Source organism: Manacus candei, unplaced genomic scaffold (genome assembly GCF_025592945.1).
Source record: "Manacus candei isolate 608988 ecotype Guabito, Panama unplaced genomic scaffold, ASM2559294v1 h1tg000017l, whole genome shotgun sequence".
Taxonomy (NCBI): Eukaryota; Metazoa; Chordata; class Aves; order Passeriformes; family Pipridae; genus Manacus; species Manacus candei.
Window position 1 is genome coordinate 7,350,530 of NW_026138065.1, and position 25,888 is coordinate 7,376,417.

Genomic DNA, 25,888 nt, shown 5'->3' on the forward strand with positions numbered 1-25,888 from the left:
GTGCTCCTCCCTTTTGTGGGAACTGCACAGGAAAAGGATGATTGTGAGAAGGGAAATGATGGGTATAGCCTTCATTGCGCATGCAAAAGGGTGTAAATTACAATCCCTTGAGCATATAGAGGCAAAGCAAGGTTCACAATGCCTTATTATATTAAGCCACATTATGAAAATTACTGTTTACATTGGTTCATTAATGTTTGTACAAGGCTGTGAACATGCAAGGTGGTAACTATCAGCACAAGCATCAGCCTGGTATCTCAACTTGGACACATTCATGAGTGTTGTAACAACAGAAAATACATTTTGATCATAACAATTATTGCCCATGGAACATGGTGTTTAGCATATTGTCTCTCTACATCATTTCTGACATTTCTGTCAGAAAGTGATATCATCAGTGTATATTGTTATACTGAGCAATTTATTCTTCTAAAAGACAAAATGTGTGCAATCATTAATAAACTAACAAATTCAACCCACTAACCTAGTACATTTGGTACTGCAAGGCTATTTAGGTTCTGTGTTGTTAAAACATCTTTAGTCAGATTTAGTACAATGCCTTATGTTGTATTGCCTGGTGAAAGGGAGGTTATTTCTCAACTTTCTAATTTTTCTTCTATTTTTTTTAAATCTTTCATAACTGTAGCAGATCTCAAATCAACATGAGGTTTTAGAATTAGTTTGGAGAACTATTGCCCGAGTTGAATACCTCAGCATCTCTGAAAGTCAGTTTTGTTTGAACACCAGCTACAGCAGTAAACACTATAAACAGAAGAAATGCCTGTCCTCATCTCTGCTGGATGAAAGAGTGAAAGCAAGGGGGACTGCAAATAAATCTCTCCCCCAACCTCTGTGCCCTTGCAGGGCAGGTCCTATCGTCCAGACAGGCTTTTGGCTGAGCAACACCTGCTCATTTCTTGGATCAAAGCAAATTCTACCAAGTCTTTCTTGGTGCCCTTTCATATACCTCTCTGCCATCCCAAAAGGTTGTCTGTGTCTCTCTGGTTCTCTCAGCAGCGGTCTGGCTGTGGACACAGTACTCACCATGTGCATTTGTTCGCTCTGCTCCAGCAGTCCCTCCTCCATAAGCTTGCCCAGTGGTGCTGAGGGAAAAGGCAGCCTGCCCTGTGCCCCAAAGGCACTTACTGAAAGTGGACACAGGGGCTGGAGCAGGCTTCCTCTCTCCTTCTTAGCTACAGCCTGTGAAAGGGCATGTGGCAGGTAGGAAACTGTTAAACTTCAAGCAGGTTAATAACAAAAAACACTTGAAGACTGGTGTTGGGACCAATCCCACTTAATACTAGCATTAATGACTGACATGAAAATATAAAAACAAACATAAATTCACTGAGACCTAAAAGACTGGGGGCCCTGCCAATAGAAGGAGGACTGGGGACTCACATAGCAAGAGCTGGATTATCTGGAGGGGTAATAGAAGCTGGATGAAATCTAATAGTGGTATACAAGGTCAGAAGCTTTGGAACTAATAATAAGACTTTCTGCTATAAACTATGAGGTTGTCAACTGGAGGGACTATGTAGGAAGTAGTACATTTGTAGAATACGGGATGTCTGCAAATCATCAGCTATGAAAAGAGTAAACTCATCAAGTGATGTATACTCAGAAGAGTAAAGCAAGACTAATTTTCATGGTAAATGACCCTTTGAGAGCTCACCCTTGGAAATACTATGTACAATGCCAGCCATGTTCCAGAAAGAGTCCTTCCAACCAGAACATCCCCAGAAATAGGCTTCAAAATTAGCAAGATAACATTCTGATGCAACAGGACTAAACAACCTCACTTTTTACTCTAGCAAGACCAGGATAGGAAGGATAGGATATTCCTGTCTGGTCACTTACCAGGCAAACTAAACAGTCAAAAAGGGACTTAAAGCTAGAATCCTAGTAACAAATCTTTTAATCCTTACATGAATCGGTAGCCAACCAGTCGAACATCCATTTATTATCATCGGACAACTTGCCTCAACTACGTACTTCACAATCATTCTCATCTTATTTCCCATCACCAGCCTCCTAGAAAATAAGATACTCAACCTCTAACTACTCTAATAGTTTATAAAAAACGTTGGTCTTGTAAACCAAAGACTGAAGGCTACCCCCTTCTTAGAGTTTTCCAAAAAATACCCAAACACCCCCCAACTTTCCAATCAACACGTACATCAAGGGGAGGGGCCCCCCCCTCCCCCCATACCCTACGGTATGTATTACTTTGCATAGCATTCTCCACCACATTAGACATAACATGCATGTAGGAAAATCTGACATAATATTATTGCAAGTCCATCCAAATATTTCATACTATCTCCCATACAATCCAAAACTTGTCATCAACAGACCTAGGCACATTCCCACACAAGGACATAACATGTCATGTTCTAGGAATAATACCGCTAACCGAACTAAAACCTAAAACCGCCAATTTTCGCATAAAATCCCCCTCAATACGAGGAACGCCACAGGACTTAGAATCCATGGTCCATGGACCACTCACCACTTAACCTTGCTTTATGTACCAACCAAGAAGTGCTGGGTTATTTATTAGTCGTACTCCTCACGAGAAACCAGCAACCCGGCGTTAGTAATGTTTATCATGTCCAGCTTCAGGTGTATTCTTTCCCTCTCCACCAATAACCCACTCTCATAACTTGCTCTTTGTCGCCTCTGGTTCCTCAGTCAGGGCCATAACTTGCTTAATTTTCCTAAACTTGCGCTCCGTTACTAATGGTTGGGGATGCTCGGCCAATTTGGACCTCGTGATCGCGGCATCTTCCCTCTTCTAAACTTTTGGTGTAAATTTTAGAAGAACATAATAAATGAAGCCGTAAATTTCTGGAGGTGCCTCCCCATTAGAGTCCCAACATCTTAGATGAGGTTTGGAAAGTTCATAGGAAGGTGAAGGTCAGGAGAAATAATGATGAAACGGGAACTGATTTACAGTAGGAAAACTACTACCTATATGCTACATATTGGCACTAGGTTGTTATCCAACACTTTCCTTTGTGTTTCTCTGCAGCAAACTTCCACAAAAATTGTTTACCTTTTTTTAGCATTTCTGAATAGCAGTGGCAAAGTTTTTCCCCTCTATGTCTTGCAAATGTGCCAATAGCTTTTTTACTTTTCATGCTAACACTATAATGGTGCATCTCTCAAACACCTGAAGGTACACCTGACAGCCTGTCTGTATCCCACAGAACCTCTTTGCAACACAGAAAAGTAGGATGTGCCCATTCTGCCTTGCTCCAGCTGCCTCCCCTCAGCTGATTGTTGTTATTTTTGTGAATTCTAAAACAGTATGGTGCACCCCTTCAAATTGGGCTGTCTGTCACAGTTCCCTAGCCTACAATGAGCCACCTGTAAGAAATACATCATTGGCACTGCCCCCTCCATCCAGATGCTGCTGCAGATCCACCCCTTTCCATTAAACAAGACCACTTGTTGCAGAGCAGCACTGACCTTGGCCTTGCACTGCAGTAACTGCTGATGGGTTATTCTCAGAGAGAAAAAGCATGCAAAATACAAATCAGGCTGTTAGAAAGACTAACCCCTGTGAAAGACAAAATCTGCAACAAGAAAAAAAAGGCTTGAAACAATTGTATAAATAAGGCAGCAGCAAGATTTTGAGGAAAGAGTTAAAGCAAGTAAAGAAAGTAGAAGATAAGAACTTTCCTCATCTCAAATTCTAAAAGCTCCAGAGACACACAGGGCTCCTTGGAGCTCTACCTGTGCCTGAAAGTGATTTCAGGAAGTTAGAAACATCTCATCAATGGTGGTAAGGAAAGTGGAAATTTATTCCATATTTTCCTTGAAAAGACACACATTACAGAAACAGCTGCTGGGAAAGGATGGCCAACAGCTCAGAGCTCCAGTTTGGATGATTAGTAGAAAGAGCAGAAAAGTAGCTAAATTGAATGGGCAGAAAATTAAGGGCTTCCCTCAGGGGGATGTGTCCACAGTCCCACGATAATCAAACAGCAAAGTAATTTCTTGAGAGAGATGTTTGCTGCTGAAAATGTTAACATATTAGGTTTGGTAAATATTGAAATAGAAAAAACAAGAACATTCTCATAAATTTGAACAATACTAAACTTGAAATGTTTCTATGCCCCTAAACCAGAATATCACAGTATGCTAATTTTGCCAAGTAGAATGACAGAAAATTCCAAAATATTCAGATCTCCTGGGGAATAGAAATTCCAGTTTCCAGTCAGTTTTCTCAGGTGTCACTGACAAAATTAGGCCTTAGACTATCACTCATACCTAAGTTTGTTTTACGTGGTCTCACAGTATTTCTGCCTTTCACCAAGAAAATTTATGAATTTATTATGTGACTAATAGCAGCCACTGACCTCTTCCATTTCACCTTACCAGGACGGCTTTATTCTACAGGCTGGATACAAATGGTCCCTTCTTAGGTGTCAACTGCTAAGCCATGAATGTAAATAAACAGACATTTGTAGACCATGACAGAAGCATGATCAGTTCTCCTGACACTATATCTATTACTTAGACTTCACTTTTCTAACATCATCAGATTCAAGCCCAGTGCTCAAAGCTGCATCTAGTCTGTAATTAAAACAAGCAAAAGTTTGATTTCTCTGGTTCTCTCTGTTAAAGCAGTAAAGGTCTTTTTCACCTATTCTAGGAGAACCACTTAAAAATTCCAAAGGCCTTAAAAACTGCAAGATAAATGAACTCCAAAAAAAAGTTCGAGAGGAACAATTTCCTCACTCTTTAAGGTTTCCATGTTAGAATCAGTCTCTCACAATGACTGTACATTAGAAAACTGAAATTGTTGCCAACATGAACGCTACACTTAGATCACAATATGAATTAATGAGCTTGCTTTTCACCTTCATCTCCCCCTTCTTCAACGCTTTCCTCCGCCTCCCAAATAAATGAGACGTGTTCCTAATAAAGTGCTTGAAAGGAAAGCTGGGAAATTTAATAATAAAAAGCTCTCTGAAATTAAGTTTCTGGCAGTGCTTTAAAAAAGAAAATGTTATTACTTGGTCCTTTGCTTTTCCCCAAAGCAAATTTCAGTCCTTTGAGGACCGCACAAATATAAAGCAGATAATTTACAAACCTTTTATTCGGCAATTTGCCTGGTCCAAATAAGCAACTATAATAGGAATTGACAACTGAGTATTTAAAGATTCTAGTATAGGAAGAGAAACTGCACATTGCAGAAGAAGAAAGTCTCTGTCTAAACTATCAAATTCTAGACTTTCAATAGGGCACAAATTGTTGAACATGTTATTTTCATAAGAAATAGAAGGGAGCATTAAGAAGTGAAAATCCATTGATAAGTGTTAGAGTTCTTATCATATAAATTTCCTGATCTCAGTGCTTTTGCATTTGCTGCACTGAAGACGGCAAAGAGGAAAACACTGAGGTTTCCTTAGACTATTCAAGTCCAGAACCACAAATGAGAAAATATTTGGTGAAGCAAACCCAGACTTTTGCCTCTGCTCATGTCTTATCAAAAAGAGTTATCAAAATACTCTTGACAATTGAAAAAACTAAAAAATGTCAATCAAATTGTGAACACTTAAACAGGAAAAAAATGCAAGGCAAATTCTCTAGTTTTGCATCAGCTACAATGTCTTAACTCTTTCTTACATCGCTCTCAAAGAACAGTGTATGAAAATTAGGCTCCAGAAAATTCTCTAGAAATTTTCCTGTTGCATTGGGTCAGGATTGTGCTATAATGCAATACAGAATTCTGTAGAATTATTTAAAGGACCTAAAGGCTAACCTACAGGGTTCTGATATTGACATACATATCATGGTTACCTTCCTTGTAAAATAAAAACGGGCCAAGAAATTGGATTTGGAATTTCAAGCTGAAAACTTGTTAGGTCTTGTGCAAGTTTAAATTTGCACAGATTAAAATTTTGAAATCTACGCAAATGACACCTTTACAGGTGTATTTATGCATTTATGTATTTATGCATTTACAGGCAGGGAGCCTGTAAAACTATTGATTTTTGACTGAGAAAAGAGGGAAAGATGCATACATGTACCAGAACCAATTGCAATTTGTATTTCGTCTATCCAACAACAGCAAAGCATTCAGATGAATCACAGGTAAAAATTCTGAGCCATTTTTCACACGCTGAGAAAATTCTATTAGAAATTGTGTTTTAAATTGGCCAGGATTTTCAACAGACTATTAGTAACTTCTAAACGGCTTCTTACAAATTTGAAGGAAGAAATGATGGATGAATAGTTATTCTTCAATCAGTGCTTTAAATAAAACTAAATGTTGAGACAATACAAGTGAAAATTTGAAACAGAAAGAGAAGTTAGGTATGCCAGAATTTAGGATTTAAATTCAAGCATCACTTCAACATTAACTATCAGATAACTAATTTGATGTAATCATTAATGCAAAACTACCTGTTTTATTCTTTTAACTTAACTGTCAATCTTCTAATCACATTCTATACACAAAGTTTAGCAATAAAATATGTGTAATTAGTGTTCCTGAAACATTCCATATAATCTTGGTCCTATCTTGATTTATCTCTCACATACAGAGTTGTGAAAAATACACATAAAAGATTTTATCTGTGGAAGTGTCTCCAAGAGTAATGCTAAGTGAAGAAATCTATGAAGGCTTACAGAAACCTCTTTTTCTCCCACAGGAAATGTCACAATCTCCTGAATAACTCCCAAGAATAAGGTTTTTTCATAGAGATTTCTGATTCAGCTGCAAATAAATTGCTATGATGTTTCTGGACAACTCCCTGTGCTCTCAGAACTAGAGGAGGCTTAGAAACAAAACCTCATCTCCATATTAAGCACGTTAAGTGTAAGATAGTTTAAAAACCTCAACTTCTCTCTCACGAGAGCAACACAGAAAGGTGTTCCTGTGTCACCACTACTGGCATATTTAAGGCTGTGGAGGGGCTGGAGGCATCCAGACCTTACTTGCTCCTACAAACGCTGCTTTCAGCAAGATCTACTAGCACAGGCTCTTGGCCATCTCCTATCTCACAAACAACATACAGCATTTTCAAAATTTTGTGTCTTTTAAACAGCCCAGAAGACACACATTTCTCTGTTCTAGCTTAACTAAAGGAGCTCCCCCTAATAAAAGGTCAGGTTATGCTTTTAAAGGGTTAAATTCTGTCACAGAATAAAATTAGGATTTCCCCTGGAAAGGTAGAGCTAAAGCTGGGGTTTTTTCCTCATGAATGGGAATTGTATATTTATACCAAGAGCAAAAAGAGCTCAGTGAAAACTGACAAAGTGTGGATAATCCTTGGATGAATTAGAAAAGCCAGAATCCATAAGCAACTCTGTGTAAGAAGTACTCCCAAGTGAAGAATCTCATCCTGAATGATACTACTTTTCAGAGGTGAAAAGGGAGCAGAGAGAGAGATTATCCCTCTACATCTTCTTCATGCCTGGTGTGGGTTTCCCCCAAAAAAAAACTCCAGACCAAACCATGTAACTTATGGATTCACTACTGAGCTGAGCCACCTGTGCTGGGAGGACAGCTTCTCTGCTCCTGAAAAGGAATCATTCATGGCTTTTAGCACCCAGGGGAAACACACAGTTTTCATACACCCTTCCAAAGAGACAGTTAACAGGGACCTTCAGCTTTACTCAGCTAAAAATGTCAGAAAATGGCCTTCTCTAGTTTTACGGTGAATTCTGAAGTAAATAACCAAGTAAAAATATATCATACAGTGGATTCCACATTTATGAAGCCTGCTCCTGGTACACTTCACAAGACTGACAAGGTAGCTTTAGCTGAGAAGAGCCAGATCTGACCTTTCATTAGCAACAAGATGCATTTCACCTGAGAAGGCATGCCACTCTGCTTTGACAACACAGAAGTCTGGGAGAAGTGGTTCTTCCTCTTATAGCATCATTTGAAAAATTGTCAACAGAAAACAAGCAAGGCAATGTACTGAGGATATGGAAACAGCCACCAGGATACAGCTTTAATGCTGCTGCCTCTGAAGCAGGAGGTAGACCACGCAGTGGGCTGTACATCCCAGTGCCAAAGAGGACAGCAGCTTCCTGGGTCTTTGTGTGTCTTAGTGCCTCTGCAAGGGGGTGGCTCTCCACAGCTCAGCAGCCTTCCAACTACTGCACCCTTCCTTTCACTGCTACTGTCTTACAGGCGTTGCCTAAAAGAAAATTCAGGGAGAAAAAAACTCCAAGGTAACCTAGTTTTGGAGGTGAGATAAGGAAAGGATTTAATTTGTGCCTAGGCATAAAGCTACAAGACGCACACGCCTCTGTTACAGATGTTCCAATCTATAATACTCTCTGTCCAATCCCAGATTTTATCCACCCTCTGGCTTTTGACCTGGTCCACCCTCGGTCCTGCCCCTTGGGAATTGGAGCTGGGGTCTTGGAGACCCTTTTCTTCATCAATCTTCATCTTCTTCAGGGTACAGGGGGCATATAGTCACCCAGTTCTTGACTGTACTCTTGCGGTTCAGGCCAGGATTAGATGTCCTCAGGCCAGACAGATGTCCTCTCTTAAAGAGAGACTAAACATTTCTACTGGAATTTTAGGGGTATTTGATATGGGAAGCATGGAATGGGGTAATAGGGTTGGGGAATGTGTGTAGTTACTATGCTAAGGGTAAGGGAATAAGTGCTGCTGCTTCTAAATCTACTTCTGCTACATGTCATGGCTAGGCTTCACGAATGAATCTTTGGGAAGGGCTCTGCCCACATTTGCTACAAGTGCGCTGGTGGCTAAAAGGGCCAATATGAGATAGACAAGTCTGGTTGCAAAAGGCACAGTAGAAGGACTCCTTGGATGGTATTGGCAAGTTCTGCTATATAACTACTTATAAAACTTATAAAAATTAGAAAAATCAAAAAAAATAGATGGACCTCAAGGCATCACAGGACTGTTTTTAAACTGCAGACCTCAAAATAATCTGGGAAGTTAAATGCTCTGAAAAGTGAGTGCAAATAACTTCCAGTTCTCAGTCAGCTGTATCACCACAGCTCCTCTGCCTTCTGCAATGGAACAGATATCACGCAGGCAGAACAACAAAGAATGTTGGGGGGTTATTTTATTTTTTCCTCCCAGAAAAAAGGACGACAGAGGTAACAGACACTACTTGGCAGTATTTTTATTCTGATTGTACACTTTTGGCTTGTGGGATTTCACTTCTGACTGAGGTCTCGCACACTTCCCCACATTGGGGACAGCACATGTGAGCTCCTCTGGCAAAGACTCTCCCCTTCGACACTCATGCCCCTCACTCATCTCAGTAGGGCCCTCCTCTCCAGCACCACTTTTCCTCCCCATCCCCACCCTGCAGCAGAAGCAATCCAGCGCAAGCCCTTCAACTGTTCTGCAATAAAAATCAGTGCTGCTCATGCCGCTGCTAAGTCACTAGGCAGCTCTACCTGGGAGCTTTTATACTACACTGATTGGAGTTTTCATTGCCTTCCTGGCTGCTCGGACACCAGCACCTCAGAGGATTATACTTCTGCTCATTCAAGCAATTATAGTGGATTTCTGAATAAGCAGAAATGTAATACCTCAGGGTGGAAGACAAGATTTTTAAATAGAAAGTTAGTTCACTTGACTTCTCTGAGATGGATGGTATAGCCATTTGTCAATTCCTGCACTGATATTTACAGGGCAAATCACCTCTCTGGGATCTTTGGGAGAGACCCGCAGCAACCACCAGAGAATGGCTGAAGTTAAACACTCCTAAAGCCACTTTCATTATTCAGACTTCAGAAATCTTTGGGCTGGCCAGTTCAAGAGGCAGACCTTAATCCAAAGTCCAGGCCCAAAGTAAAGGTGCAAAAAACTCTTGGTTCCTTGGAGTTCAGTGTTCATAACATGCTAAAACATCCTAGTTGTGGTACCAGTGTTGATGGACACATACGACTCAGAAAAATGTGATCTCTTCATTAGATACAGTCCTATAGCAACTGAAGCTTTTCTCATATGCATTTCAGTCAATATTATACCCACATATAAAGTGAGGCTACTGTTTCAGAACCGCATCAGTCTTGTACATTAACCAGCATAAATATTTCTGCCCATAGAGTTTGCTTATTATTACCCTGAATCTCCTCACAATTTTCCTATCACTCCACATGGCTATATACTTGCCTTTATAAATCTCTTGCTTCCTATCGTAGATGTAGGAACATTCTTTCCTGTAAACATACTTTCCTGTAAATAATCCTTGTAGACAAAACCAAATAAAAATTTAAAAGAAGAGGCAAAAGTAGCAGTGAAATACTTTCTGTCACTACAAATAGCTTGGGCAATGGGCTAAAGTCATTTCTCCCAGAGGATAGGAGATGGCCCTCTGATTAGACTTCAGTGGAGTAGGAAGCAGACAATTAGATGATGAGACAGCATCTCCCACTGTGGACAGACTGTTTGAAGTGTTTAAACTGTTTTTTAAACATAGTTAAATGACAAAGAGATTTGGGTTTCAGTTTTTAAAACAGTCTACTTAACTTTTAAATGCAACTGAATTTCATTCAGTCCAGTGCTTAGAAAACATTTTTCTCTTAATACACTCCATAAAACAGTGATAAGCACAATTTCCCATTATTAGTGTTGATTTATAATTATGCATCTTTATCTTAAACTCCTCCCTCCCTTCCAATGAGTAAATTTTCTTTATAATTATGTAAACATCTTCTATATTAAGGAGTATCTACACACAAACTATTTTGTTCTCAAAACATAAATAAGATAATAGCCTTGGTTTTGTGAAGATCACCACAGGTATCTTGAATCTTTTGAAGGCTGAAGCAAAAGCCATAATGTGTACCCCTCTTAAATCCTATAGAAGCTGTCAAAACTTTTATTCTTTAGCTCAGCTGACTTAACAAAAACCCCACTAAAACAAACAAGCAAACAAAACAAAACAAGACAAAAAACCCCACACATTCTTTTATTATTAATTCTCTTCTGTGCATATAACCCAAGATGGCATTCTGTCAGATAGAGACAGCTGGCAGCAAAGTTGCCCATCTCTGTTTTGCAGATATTTGTAGTTGCCAGCTATTTGGAAGACTCCCCAGTCTTGTCTCACAGCAAGTCAGTTTGTGTACCCAGCTGTCATCAAGCCACAGCCATTATGGTAAACTGCAAAAGACTCTGAAGAAGGTACAGAGTTCCAAAGAAAGACAGACAAAAAAAGAAAAAAAAAAAAGAAACTGGACTGTGTAAGCGTAAGACAAAAAGTTTAAGGTACTCAGAATGAAAATCACTGCAAGAATTCTTTCTCTACCTCTGGAATTCAGAATATAGTTTGGGATCATCTGTCCTTTCAGTGGAAGTTACCAACATGCAGCTGGGAAAGCTGACTAATCCGATCCTCCAGATCACATTAAGAGAATTTAACATGTCCTTGAGCTCTTACCTGATTCAAGACAGATGACTTTTAAATAATAACTTCTTTAGGACACTCAAAACTTCACATGACCCTGAACGAGCAAAAATAATTTTGAAGTGAGGCACTTTTGAGGGAACAGCTTCAACTGATCTTATACTCTGCTGAGCTCCTAATTACCTTTTACTGTGCTAGCACACAGTAAGGGGATGTAGAAATTAGTATAGACTTATCGATTAATCAGGCTATCTGGCAAGAGTTGGGGTGATGAAAATGTAAGTTCTGCACCCCAGAGAGCACACCCAGCAGTGAGCTCTAAGGGAGCCCCAGCCCCTCTGCCACCAAGGGAGGGACTCGGGCACACCAGTCAGCACCTGCTTTACCACCACCAAGCCAAACCACCAAAACTCCTCATAGGGACAGCAGAGAAATTTATAGTGGGACTTCAGCACCAGCTGTGTTGATGCGTGTGCACAGAAACATTCAGTAGAAACAGGTAAAGAAACACTGTACCATGGCATCATGGATTTGCATCATGGATTTAATAACCACTTTATGCATTAGTGGCAAAGCCATAAATAATTCAAGCAGGCCTTCACTAAAATGTTACTATCAAAGCAGAGGATGGAATTACACAGCCACTGAAGGGACAGGAGTCTCTAGAAATCACTGGAAACAGAATGCAGAAAGCCATGAGAACCACAGAGTGCTGACAGATAATGAAGAGAGAATTCAAAGTGAAAACAAAATTCAAATTCCTGTCCTCACACTTGGCCATGTTTTAAGCCACAGCTGCTGATGCACACTTGCAACACAGGGGAAGATTATTTTTAAACAAGAAAATTCCCAAACTACGCAACTGTTACTAGCAATTTTCACTATTTTTCAGTGTATAAATCAGAATTACATATCAGATTTGCCATTCCTTAAATCCTCCCTATGTTGATGCTCATTTTTAGAGATCATGGAGCAGGGAGGATTTCTTCTATCCAGGGAAACCTATTCCATAAATCTCCCTTTGCCCACCAGTCTCAAACAATGCTGCAAACCCACCTGGCCTTTCCCTTCTTCCCCACTTCCTCCCCTTTTCACACAAAAATGTCCGAACTGTGCCATGAGAACTAATTTTGATAATTGAACTTTTAAGCCATTTGTAGAGCTAAAGCCAGACTGTCTAGTGTGCCCCACAAAACCTTTCTGCAATCATTTCTTCTGCTCCCTCATCCAAGCTATGGATAGGATTCTAAGACAGATTGTAGGTATTTTCTTTTTATACATGAACTACTACTGATGTTTAAATGACACAACATGTTCTTTCTACCACAGGTGATGTTTTAGCTGCTCTAGTTGTTTCCTGGTCTTGTTTTTTCAGACCATAATGCCCCTGTGGTACTTCACAAGCGACTCTGCAGTTTCAGATTAATTTTGCACATGCCTCCTGCAAAGGCAGCCACAGGCAGTACACGCAGGGTGCCCAAAACAGAACTACATTGCAGCACTCCCACACAGCAAGGGAAAAAGACCAGATGCATCTCTAATTTCCAGTCTGCAACTGAAGTATTTTGTTTAATTTTGTACTATTACATCATTTTCATTACACTGTGCATTTTTAAACTTTATGGGATACTAACACCATTCTGGCTCCAGAAATCTTAAAGGATTACTAATTGCTGCTGTGATACTACCTTGCCCAGGTTGAAGAGAGCACTGTTTTTCAAGTTTTCTAATTGATCACACTCAGGAAAGATATAATCATAGTTACCAAAAGATATAAAATGACACAAAACTAGTCATTCCTCAGTCACTGACTGCTTGACATTTACAAAATTGGCCCAATTTAAAAGGAAAAAAAAATTACCTTGAGGGTATCTAAGCTCACAGAGTTATTAGCCTGAGGTTCACTGAAGAATGGTAATACATTCATTAATTCCTAACACAGCAAAATAGTCAAGGTGCAGAACGCAGTCTCAAAATCCTCTGCACCCCGTTTCAATTTAAACTGCTTATTGCTTATCAGCTGCCTAATGCCCAGCCTGCAACACACTGCCTGCCTCGAAACCCAAAGGTGGACTAGGGCAATACACAGCTTCACCTTAACCTGCCCTGGCTGTAAGCTGTGCCAGGAGCAATCCTGTTACTGGAATCTCTTGACAAATTCACAGAAAGGCTCCAGGAAACATCCTGGATTCATTTCAAGGAACAGACAGCATAAAGGAGGACTGCTCCAGTGCAGGACTTCTCAGCTGTTGTACATCTGTGTCTGCACTTTTGATGCCAGACCAAGATCTAATTTGCCTGCTTCACAAAAGGTTGTAGAGAAACAGCAGATGCAGTAACAACATGCTTAAGCAATCAAAAAAAATATTTTTTTTCACAGATTTTTGCTGAGATTTCTGGGGTTTGGCTACTGATTCATAACAGTTCACTTGGACATTTTCAAGTTATCCTCTGGATCATAAAGGTAAAAAATTTGCATCAAGCAAGAAAAATAAATAAAGTTTGTGGAACTTGTCTGTCAATGGGCAGGAGATGATCCTTAGCTCTATATTTTATTACTACTATGCAGGGATCAGCCACACACATTTCTATCATAGCTCTTGAGCACGTGTCCTGCATGGCTCACCCAAGGCACAGGTCCAGGAAACTGGGCACTAAATATCTGAGATCTCTCAATAAACACAGAATTGGCAACAATGACACTTTACTGCAGCTGACTGACACTTGTAACCCCAGAGACTGAGCGAAAATTGATGAAAATACCAGAGTGGTGAGCAGGGCACAAAGCAAATATTTTATTTGGCCAGCCTCTGTGGAAGGGCAAAACCATAAAACAACAAATGAAAAGATCTCCACTTGATGACAAGTTACTCCCTGGCCCTGAACCAGTCCAAAAGCTAGGCTAGCTTTATTGCATAGTTACAGAAAACAGATTGGCAAAAGTTTGCTTACTGTTTTGGCAAAATGCTTAAAATGGTATCAGATCATGTTTTTTTCCTGATATTCATTAATGCTCTACCTGCCTCAAAAACTGAATAAGCAAATAAGATAATGATCCTCAGAGAGAGTTCACAGAACTGAAGTGGTGGTGCCACTTCCCTCATCAAAATACAAGATTTCACCTGCTTTAATAAAACATTCCCTATGATAGTATAGTGCTTCCATGGCATTCCCAGGTATACACTAAAAACAATGTCCTAAACACTATTTATATATAGTTCCAGAGTAAGAATCAATTGTGAAAAATTAAAATTGAATAAAATAAAAAAAAAAATAAAAACTTGCAGCAAATCTGCTTGCTGCCTGTACACAGTCAGATCTGTTAGTTGAAGAGCAAACCAAACTTTTTCCTTCTATCAGCGAAGCTGAAACAGCTCTCTTAATCTGTGGATGAAGTTCTTCTGCCGCTTTTCATAACAACTTTTTAACTAAATGCTGGTTGAGTCCACTTGCTTGACTTGAGGTCACACCAGAAGAGCCATTCTGCTTGCCATGAGCTGGTTGCATGGAAATGACATGGCAGTGGGATGCCCACATACAACAGCCACCACTTCCCTTCCCTGTTGGGCATGTACCTGGCTCTGCTTGCTGAGCATGCTGCAGGAGTGACATGCTTTAACCTGGATGAGGATTTCAGCAGTCACGTGTGCCCGATTTTGTTCTGGCTAAGTCACAGATCAAATCTCTGGCAAGCACAGATATCAAAACTTTGTGTTGAAATTTTGGCTGGCCCTCAAAGAAACAAGCAGCTTAGAGTGCCACAAGTCCCTGTTTGAGACTTGATACATATTTTAAAGCAGTTCTAAGTTTCAAAAATTCTTTACAGAAACCTTTTTTTCTAAGGTATTTCAAACACCAGCTTAATAGAGAATCTAAAAAAAGCAGAAAGCTCTCTGCTGGTTTAAATAATTCTTAAAAATTACAAGATTGTATTAGGCATGTCTGCCACAAAATTAATGGATCCACAGCACTAGTTACACTCTAAATTAAAAAAATCCTAAATTACCCACAGATTTTCAGTACATTCAACAGTATGAATTCAAAAATAAACTGAGTTCAGACTAAACTTTCTATCATAGCCTTTGTTTGGGAAAAAAATTAAAAAAAAAGAAGAGCAATTGAGTAAAGAGATTGGCAGTGAAATATAACATACTGCAATTGTTCATCTTATGATCAGACATTACTTGTTAAGAATATACTCATTTAGGAGGGCAGCACTTTTTCAGCTGCCAAGAATATGTGCACACTGAATGCTTAGGTGAATTTAATGATTCATCTCTAGTCTCAGACAGTGACAATCTCCAAGAACATCTACCTTGGTCATTTCCATGCCATAAGAAAACTAATTAGAGAGGAGTCTGGCTGAACTCTAAATCCATATTTTTCTTCATTTGGATGTTCGAACAAGTTCTCAGTTATGGCTTTGCTTGTTTTCCATCAGAATTAAAATATCAATGCTAAAAGTTATAGTTTCTCTCATGCAGAAAGCCTTTTCCACACTCTGATCCAGGTGATCTGGCAGACATGTTTACCCACCTGCAATTCAGAGCTACCACATGACTTCCATTGAAATGTTAAATCAGAGCAATGCAAAATTAGCTCACTGCTATCTTTTTCTAGATGAGGACTAAGGTCCCCAAAAGAGAATGTGATCTCATTACACAAGTCCCATGTCTACAAGATTTTCTGAATGAATTATTACTGATTAAGGTGTGATTTAGCACGTAAACTGCCAGAGGCATCTGAAAAGCCCTGTTGTCAGCTGATGCATAATTTTCTTCAATATCCAAAACAAAATTAAGCTTAAGTTCAGGTGGGCAGCAAAGATGCTTTCTTCACATGAAGAAATGTTTTATTACATCTCTTCTCTCTACCATATTACTGCTTCTTAGAGTAGTTAATAACTCATTTTTCACAAAGCTGTCTATAATTTGATAGTCTAAGTATACCCAAAGGTTCCCCTCACCCTTCTCCTATCCCTTTCATTCTCGTCCCCCTACAATTCCTGAGCAATCATATTTCAAATGGAGACTATCACAACACCTTGCCCATACTCTCTTTTCAGTTGAAAATCACTGTTTTGCAATTTCTTCAGTCAGTGCTCCATCACACATTCCTGACCTGTAAGGGCGTGGGCAGCCCAAAACCACATGACACCAACAACATGCAGCTGCAAGGCTGCATGGAGCATATGCATGTGTGCGGAGAGTGATAGGAATTAATCAAATACTTTGGAAATGAATTACAGTATTCCACAAGCTGTTGTGATAATATGAGCAAACGACAGGCATATATAACTAGCTCACAGAAAAGGCACTGGATTTTCTATTAACCACTTCAGATGTTCTCCAGTGGTAGCAGAAGAGAAAACCTCTGCTAGGGAGAAAATAATGTAAGCTGCAAGTCTACCTCCAACAAACAACATCGTTACATATTCCTATACATAGCAAGCACAGCACATTTCCATGGCACGCAGGCAATGTCTCTCAATGTGCATTTTTGGGACTGTGCTAGTGCCACGACTGCAAAACTGGGGTGCTGTTCTCAGGTACTACAGAATTAAAACTGTGGCAATGTCTCATCTGAAGGAACCATGCCATTTTGTTGCCCAAACCAGGAGTTAGCATGGCATTCAAAAGAACAAGTTCAATTTCTTGTATTGATCAAAAAAAAAGATTAATTGTACATTGGGATGAGTGTACATACTGTGCATGTAAGGATAAAATACATAAAAAAACAGCTCATCAATTAATTTTCCAAATTAGATTTACAGAAATAAACTGTCTTTAGACAGTTTCAATCAGAATACATGAAAGCTGTAAAATCTTTTTGTAGCAGAAATTCAGGTTACTAAATCCTCCCAAAAAAGCCTGTCATTACTGGCTTTGTATCATAGTTGTTAGCTTTTGGCCATGGCAGACTTGAAACACAGTAGATAGCTTTGATTTCTAAAAATCCCATTGTTACAGTAACCTCTTTTTGAATGTATCAGCATATTTTAATATACAATAATTCCACCTAATTACTCAGAGAGCCCTGGCACAGATTCTGAGAGGGCAGCTGCAGCAAACTCGTATCCTCATGCCCAGAGGCGATGCAGGACACATCAAACAGAGTACACACACCTGCACATTCAACAGCTTCATCATTCAAACCATGGCACAGACACATGGAGTATGAGAACCAAAGCAGAACTGTAGAGGCCCAAGACAGCTCATTATCAAAACGATCATTTCTTTAAAAGATAGCTCTTTCCAGCAGAACAATATGGACAATGAAATGGACAACAGACTTCCAAAACTCAGAGACTCTACAGCTCTGGTAATGTATTTTCCCAAGAATTAATATCGCTCCTCTCTTAACGTACCAAAATGGCAGCTGCTACCAAATGCTTTCAGTACTGAAATTTCAAGTCAGCATTTCAGGCAATCTTTAATAATTTCTGGTGTATATAAAACATTGCATTAATGTCCCCATCTGTTTTCTTATGAGAAATAGGGTATAAAGAGTACCAGGATTAAATAGGTCCCTCAACTGAAAAAGAGCTGTGTTCTTTAAGCAGTTGTATGCATTTTGCTTAGTCTTTTAAGTCTAAACAAGTTTTTTTTCCTAGTATGAATCATCCTAAGACAAAGCATTTTGTGTGACCTAATGAGATTAATGAACAGCAAACTCCAGTAATACTTATTAAATAAGAATTATTAAAGAAAAAAACCTTTCTTGAATCAGACATCTCCTTTAGCACTAGGAATTCTAATTTTCCCTCCTTATGCAGATGTTTCTCGCCTAAATTTCCATCCTAGCATGGCAGCAGCCAGCAGGTGCTCTCCTGTCTGGAGTATGTTGCTTTGAATGCAGCCTCTAGTGAAATACACACCCTAAATCTGACACAAATAGAGTCCTGAGAATATAAGGAGTCATAAAGGAGATTTGATGGGCTTTAACTGCAGCTGAATGCTACACAAGGAGCATACTCCGCAATAACATGCACCTTGTATGGATCCTATTTGCCTCCCCATGATAAAGCAGCAACTTAAGCTGCAAAAATTACTGCCATCCATCTCACCCCATGCATTCACATGCTTGGAAAGCGTAAGAGAATATGCAGCTACGTGTTTTGCAAACAAAACATTTCTCTGAAGTTAAAAAAGAGAATAATGCATATCACAAGAAATGATCAGGCAATGCACAGGGGCCTGGCATGAGTCCAGCCCAGCAAAAACCATCAAACCTGCTTCACACTGAACTCTCCTGCCTTGCAGGCCAGAATCAGATCCACAGTACAAAGGTCCAACAACTCTGAAGTCAAAACGGAAGAATTTGTTCCTTAACTCAAGATTTGCTTTTTTACATGCTACAAAGGCAACTCCTTTTTGTTATTTTTTGTGTGGGCTGACAGTATTTGTTCTGTCCTCCCACAGGATCTCACTGATCTCACAGTGTGTTTATATGAAGTTTGATGTGTGATGACCATGTGGACATATAATACAGATTTATAAATATACACATATATATGTATATATATGTAGGTTAATAGAACTTAAATAAACTCCAGTCCCCTGAAAGCAGTGCATACCCATGAGAAAACTGTGTGTTCTGCAACACAGCACTTGTGAGTTTAAAATCTGTTTTCTTAAATTTTTCTTTTGATTTCAGGAATATTTCTTTGAAATATTTCCTTGAAATATGAGACATTTGAATCATGTATGTCACATTTCCTTTTTCTATATTTCCAATACTTGACACAGGTCTATTACATTTCAGCATACATGATACCCCTTTAAATATGATAGTTCCTTCACTCATTTGTTGTTTTATCTTTAATGTTGTCATCAAATTTTCATTTTCTGACTCTGGTTCTTTATCTACTTTGCCGCAGAGAGATCATAATCCCACATTATCAATCTCACAGTAATACTGAGGAATTTATTGTTGATGATGTAACAGGAAAGCCTAATTATTTTAATAAAGATACACTTGAATCAATTTTTGTAGGACATTAACTCAGCAGAACTCTTACAGTCCCAGCCTCTATGACTGAGGGTAACATGGCAGTGTAACCTGTTCCAGTAAATCTACAAGCAGGAACAGATTCCAAAATTTTGCCCTAATAGCCAAACACTAGAGTCTCTGCATACTGCTTTGTGAAACAGAATTGGGTCACTGAGACATCACATAAATTCAGAAGTCCAGGGACTGGCAGCTATGTTTTCATTTGTTAAGTGGGATAGAAATTTAAAGGTGGTTTTGCCTTCAACAACTGACAAAATTAAAGAAATAAAAGAACGCTTCAAACAAGACACAGTTTCCCATTCTAATGGCTTGTCTGTACATTTTTTTTCAAAATTAAAAGCATGCACAGAACACCTACTTCTATGTGTCTCCATTTATTGTTTTCTTGTATTACAGGAACAATTCCTATATACTTTTTCATCAAAAGTTTCACCAAAGTTTCTCAAACACTAACTGTATGAGGAAGCTTATTATTCCCATTTGACAAATGAGAAGACCGTGGAACTAACATCTCAAGAAAATGGACTTATTTGCCTGCCGTATGGGCACTGCCCAGAGCCCGCCAGCAGTGCACATCCACTCTTGATACTCCTGGCTCCAGCCTCTGCCTGTGCCTGGCCAGCTCAGGGACCATGGGATGGCACCCACTCTGCCTGGCTAGTACAGAGAAGGCTGGCTCGTGCAAATCCTGAGACCCCACACAGACCTATGCGTATTTTGTGGAAAAGAAAGGATTACCTGTTTCATCAACAGACAAACTGCATGAGTAAGTAGCAAAGGCCAGTCCTGCTTAATATCTTTATCAATTATCTGGATGAGGGGATCAAGGGCACCCTCAGTAAGTTTGCAGATGACACTAGGTTGGGTGGAGGGTAGGAGGGCTCTGCAGAGAGATTTGGACAGGCTGGATCAGTGGGCTGAGGCCAACGGGATGAGGTTCAACAAGGCCAAGTGCCAGGTCCTGCACTTGGGTCACAACAACACCAGGCAGCGCTACAGGCTGGGGGTGGAGTAGCTGGAGAGCAGCTCAGCGGAAGAGGACCTGGGTGTGCTGGTTGACAGCAGCTGAACATAAACCAGCAGTGTGCCCAGGTGGTAAAGAAGGCCAATGGTATCCTGGTCTGTATCAGCCATCATGTGGCCAGCAGGAACAGGGAAGTGATTGTTCCCCTGTACTTGGCACTGGTGAGGCCATTCCTGGAGTGCTGTGTCCAGTTCTGGGCCCTTCACTGCAAGAAAGACATTGAGGTGCTGGAGTGAGTCCAGAGATCAGCAGTGGAGCTGGTGAAGGGTCTAGAGAGCAAGTCATGTGAGGAGCAGCTGAGAGAGCTGGGGTTGTTCAGCCTGGAGAAAAGGAGGCTCAGGGGAGACCTTATCACTCTCTACAACGACCTGAAAGGAGGTTGTAGCCAGGTGGGTGTTGGTCTCTTCTCCTGCCCATGAAGGCAACTAGCAACAGGACAAGAGGAAATGGCCTCAAGCTACACTAGAAGAGGTTCAGGTTGGACATCAGCAAGAATTTTTTCATTGAAATAGTGGTTAAGCATTGGAACAGCCTGCCCAGGGAAGTGATGGAGCCACCATCCCTGGAAGTGTTCAAGAAATGACTTGATGTGGCACTTAGTTCTATGGTTTAGTTGATATGGTGGTGTTCAGTCAAAGGTTGGACTTGATAACCTTGGAGGTCTTTTCCGACCTTAATGATTCTATGATTCTAACAGTGGAAAGTAAGGAAATTATCCATTTCACAACTAAATACTCTTTTGGTGGAATTCCCAGAAAAGGGAGAAACCATGGGGAAACAGTGGAGAAATGTTAAGTCAAGAGTTCAAAGTGTCAGCACAAGCAAGACCTGAAGCAGTTCACAAAGCCACTTTTGAAAGGTTCAGGACCTGGGCATAGCACCAAAAAATGGAATATCAAGTAATGTAATGAAGGAGAAATTATTTACTGCTTTTTTATTCTATGGATGCAGAAACACATGAAGCAAAGAAATCTACAGAACAATAAGACTAAGTGATCTGTGAGAAGAGAGAAAAAAAAAAAACAACATGAAAACAGAATCAGACTTTAGTACCCTGACAGCTTATACATTGATATACACAGAAAAAACTTGGCAGACAGAGCTACCATGGCTTCCTCAGGATCACTGAGGGACCTGGCGAATGAGCAGGAATATAACCAGGACAGGTTGTTCCTGCCAGCAGGCATAGTGATTCAGCACCGGATGTCAATTAAAATCTTTATATTACATTTTCTATCATCATAGCAGCAGGCCAGAATTGATAGCCAACATTTAAGACTAAAAAATGTTTTAAATTATTCTGAATTAACTGAGAGGTACTGTTTATAAAAGATTTATTAAAAGCCTTTAAACAGAAAACTGAGAGAGGAAAAACAATGGAAAAGGATATATTCAACTTTAACTTGCCACTACCTCTTTTGGTTTTGGAAATATATACCATTTGAGTTGTGCTTGTATGCTGATACTACATCTCAGACATTCTGGGAGCTATTTAGTGTAAATAATTCCTAGTAGTGGTTCCCTTCAAGGATACCAGTAAGTGTCCTCAGACACTGGAGGGGCTGAGAGACTTTGAACTCCATACTCATCATCCCCGCCTCAGACCTCAAAGCTTACTGCCCAGTTCCCTTGGTGCAGGAGCACAGGAGATGACACCATGGTCCAGTGTCTGAAAAAAGAAAAGGTAGTTCCTAAAAAGTAAGACTACCTTGAAAAAGATGTCTCCCAAAGGCAGAAATACCAGCAAGATCAAGCTCAGCAAGCACAGACAAGCCTCCCAAGGCCAAAGCAACAAGGAGCCACCACTCCTGGTCCCTGTATTTGGGCAGGACTAACCCCAAGGTGGCAAAAGCAACAGGAAGAGGCATTTTCCCCCCAGGGATGACAGGGAACTTTCAAAAGCAGCTCTGGATTATTATGGGTGGGCTGTGTTTTCTTAGTCCTCAAGAAGGGTACAAACACTGGTATGATCCCTGCAAGGAGAGAGAGAAGGATGGAAGTGGAAAAGAGAAAATAATTGCCAAAAAAATATCTCCTGGCTCCTTTTCTCCACAGGTATACGTAGCAGCATTGCAGGGTACAGGAGCTATAAGCTGTCTGAACCTAGAAAATTAATATTGTTGAACATTTACATTTAATAACTGGAGGAAAGAAATGGCAGAGTGACTGCCAACACTCACTGGGTTGTTTTAAATTGCTTTTCACCAGCACTATCAGTTGAACAGACCTGTGCCAAGACACCAGGAAAAGACATTAGTATAACAGTATGTTTATACACTTCAGAGTAGTACTGGAAGGTATTACAATAGGGATTGACAACAATATGGAGAAATTCAGAAGAAAGGAAAGGAAAAAATATGTGGATGGATTCAGTAGACTGAGTGGAAATACAGAGTTCATGAGGAAACAGTTTTACAGTACACAACTGCATCAATTAGCAAGTTAGATAATATCCAAACAAAATACCCAGCATTGAGATTAACGAACATAAAAACATCCTAACGGAAAGATGGAGTTTCATCAAAACATAACATAGATTGTAAACAATTATAAAATAAGTTAATCTTTGAGAATACCAAAAAGTATCTCTACATACTGAAAGGGCCAAAAGACTTTGATGTCTTTCCAATTTATACCCTATAATTCACAGTTTTAGACTGTCATGGAGTTGTAAAGTTTTCAGGAAGCATCAGTGACAACCTTGAAAGTCACAGTAAGATGAACAGAAATGATATGGTAAAAAGAAAGGAACATTCTTCATTCTTTTTTTACCTTCATTTTCTTAACTTCAACTTCAGCTTTTCACAATGTATACTAAGAATCAGTATTTACACATCAAAAAGCACCTAAACTATCTCAAATTTCAAAGTGCTTAGATTTTAAAACCAATGGTATTTTTACACACTAGCAGTGTTCAGTTGCAAGATGCCACCTCTTTTGGGGAGTAAAATTCAGTTGGAAAAGGGTATCTATGTTTTTGTTATTCAAATGACTTCCAGTGGGACAAGAAAACAACAGGAAGAACTGTAGAAGAATCTGTTCAGAAATTGGTATAGTGACATATGAATAAAGTTTGTGGAGTTCAAGGACCTTCTCTAACCAGTCCTGAAAATAGAAGGTCAGAACCAGCCCTCCTTCAATAAAAAACCTGCAATTTCTGCAAATTCTACCTTCTTGTTATTTTCTTTATCAATAAAGGAAACAATACGAAGAAAATCATTTGGGACTTCCCATGCAGACCAGAATGAATTCAGAAGGCAAACTGAATTAAAGCTGTAAGGAAACTCCAGATCAAATCAGATGAACTATTCACAATTTCAGTTTTGCAAGACTGACACCTCTCTAGTGTTAAGTTTAAGGCTCCAGAGAGAAAACAGTATCCAGTCTTACAAAGCCATCCAACATGCTGCACTAAATGTTAAATAGAATATTTAATACAAGTGTTAAAAAGAAGCAGGAAGAAATACGAGTAGACAGTGTTGGACAATAACCAGCTTAATCCATAGTGAAATAATGTACTGCAACAAGATATTGGAAATCAGTTACAGAAGTGAAATAAATCTAGCTCATTTCTACTGACACCTCATTATAGAAGTACTTTATAGAAAAGTACTTTATTGTGTACTGACAGTGCACAATACAGTGTACAAAAAAAAGGAAATAAAGTCCCAACTGACACACAAAAAAAGGAAGCAGAAAGACACAATACCTAATTTCTTAAGCCCTTAAAATATATTTCTGACTTTTTCCAGTCTGTTCAGAATTTTATTCAGCTTTTAAACAGACCTTTAACATTCAGGTCTTTGTTAGCACATATGTCTTTTACTATGTGTCAGCACTTTTGGTATGTAAAAATCACCCTACATTATGTTTTACCATGTATTTCACAGTTCTTTCTTCCCTGCACCACAAATAGAACTGTGTTTTTGAAAACTCTCTAGACACTTGCAATCTATTTTCTGCAAAGAGTTGCTCTCAAATTAGGTAGCACTCTCTCTTGAACACGTAATAAATACGAGAATGTTAGGACATACTCAGAAGTTATTTATGCCCAATACTTTTTTTTTTTAATCTGGTAAGTAAATCATTCTTCACCTGAAAGTACATAAAGGTAATTATATTGGCTTGTGCTGAAAGCAGAAAAACAGTACATAAGATAATAAATAGCAGAAAGAGGGTATTTAAATAGGCATGCAAAGTATGCTTTTTACATTAAAGAACTTAATAAGAGAAATATGATCCCATTTTAGCAGAACCTACAGGATGGTAGGATGGCAATGGTGTGGTCTGTCCAAAGACTTAGGATCTTACGTTGACCAAACAACATAACAAAATAATAAATTTTCAACCATACAGTGAAAAAACCAGATGTCAGTCAAGAAAATATAAGAAACTGCACCTAAACAGCCACAGCAGTTCCTTAAATAAGAAAAGGAAGATGATTAAAGACTGAACAGAGAGCTATGACCAAACAATGTCCTTCTTGATTAATCTGGCATCATTTAAAATAAATTCTACTGACCACAGTACATTACTCAGTAGGGGTATTCCAGTTTTAGTACATCATAAATGACTTCTGAATTAGTATTTTAACCATGTACATTACAGCTGGACTCTGCAATCAATGGGAACAACTGGCTTGCACAATAAAAATACAATATTTTCTTCTTCTCCCTGAGCCCCAAACTGACCCTAAATACTTCTGCCTCCCCCACAAATGTCAATGAAATACAAAGATCAAAACTAATTTCATCACTGTGGTCCTGCGCCTCTGTGAAACAGCCCTTGCTGGGAGAGAGCAGACAGGTCTGTGGTCTGTGCTGCTGGGTCACAACCTCACTTTGCAAACTGAGGAGCTGGCTCAGGGTTCATGACGTTTGTCCTGACCCTGCTCCAGAAGAGCCCATGTAGCATCAGAGTATCCTGAAGAGGGTCTCCCCAGGTCCACGAGGCTGCACCAGGAGAGACAAAGCCCTGCAGAAAAGCACCCTGTGCTGTGAGCACTCCCTCATGGCACTGCTTGGACTTAGTACCATGCAAATGCTTTATTTATATGACTTTTGCCAATGACTGACACTTTGGCTAGACATGGATAAATCTGGCATCTTTTCTCCAGTGTAGCACTTATATGTCAGCCTCTCTTTCACTCTTCCTAACTGGGATTTCCTGGAAATTTTCTCTTTTTCTACCACTACTGTTTTGGTCCTGGAATGAATATTAGGAAGCAAGCACAGAATAGCATTTGATAGACAGTCTGTCAGGCCTACCTATACCACTTCTTTCCATAACCCATAGAAATTCAGGTTTATGGGAGTTCTAAACAATTATAACTACAGCAGCTTAGACGATGATGTAATGTAGAAGTAGCTGTGCTATTACAAGAATTTGAAAGATACCAAGAGAGGAAAGCAGGAGGAGGGTAGATGGAGTACTTTCATGATTTATTAGATGTTGCCACTGTAATGCCCTTTCTTTGAAAAAA

General features: G+C 39.5%; 2 protein-coding genes across 4 annotated transcripts in view; one reads left to right on the forward strand and one right to left on the reverse strand.

Annotated features, from left to right (window-relative positions):
- Window positions 1-25,888, forward strand: part of CNST (consortin, connexin sorting protein) — a 668,223-nt gene that overhangs the window by 413,946 nt on the left and 228,389 nt on the right. The gene's annotated exons all lie outside the window — the stretch shown is intronic.
- Window positions 1-25,888, reverse strand: part of SMYD3 (SET and MYND domain containing 3) — a 399,664-nt gene that overhangs the window by 206,193 nt on the left and 167,583 nt on the right. The window contains exon 1 of one of the 3 annotated variants that reach the window (XM_051783350.1): window positions 1,045-1,554. The exons of the other annotated variants lie outside the window; for them this stretch is intronic. Coding sequence (XP_051639310.1) covers window positions 1,045-1,086 — 42 coding nt within the window. The 5' untranslated portion in view covers window positions 1,087-1,554. Of the gene's footprint in view, window positions 1-1,044; window positions 1,555-25,888 lie in introns of those variants that run through there. 3 annotated transcript variants of the gene reach the window in all.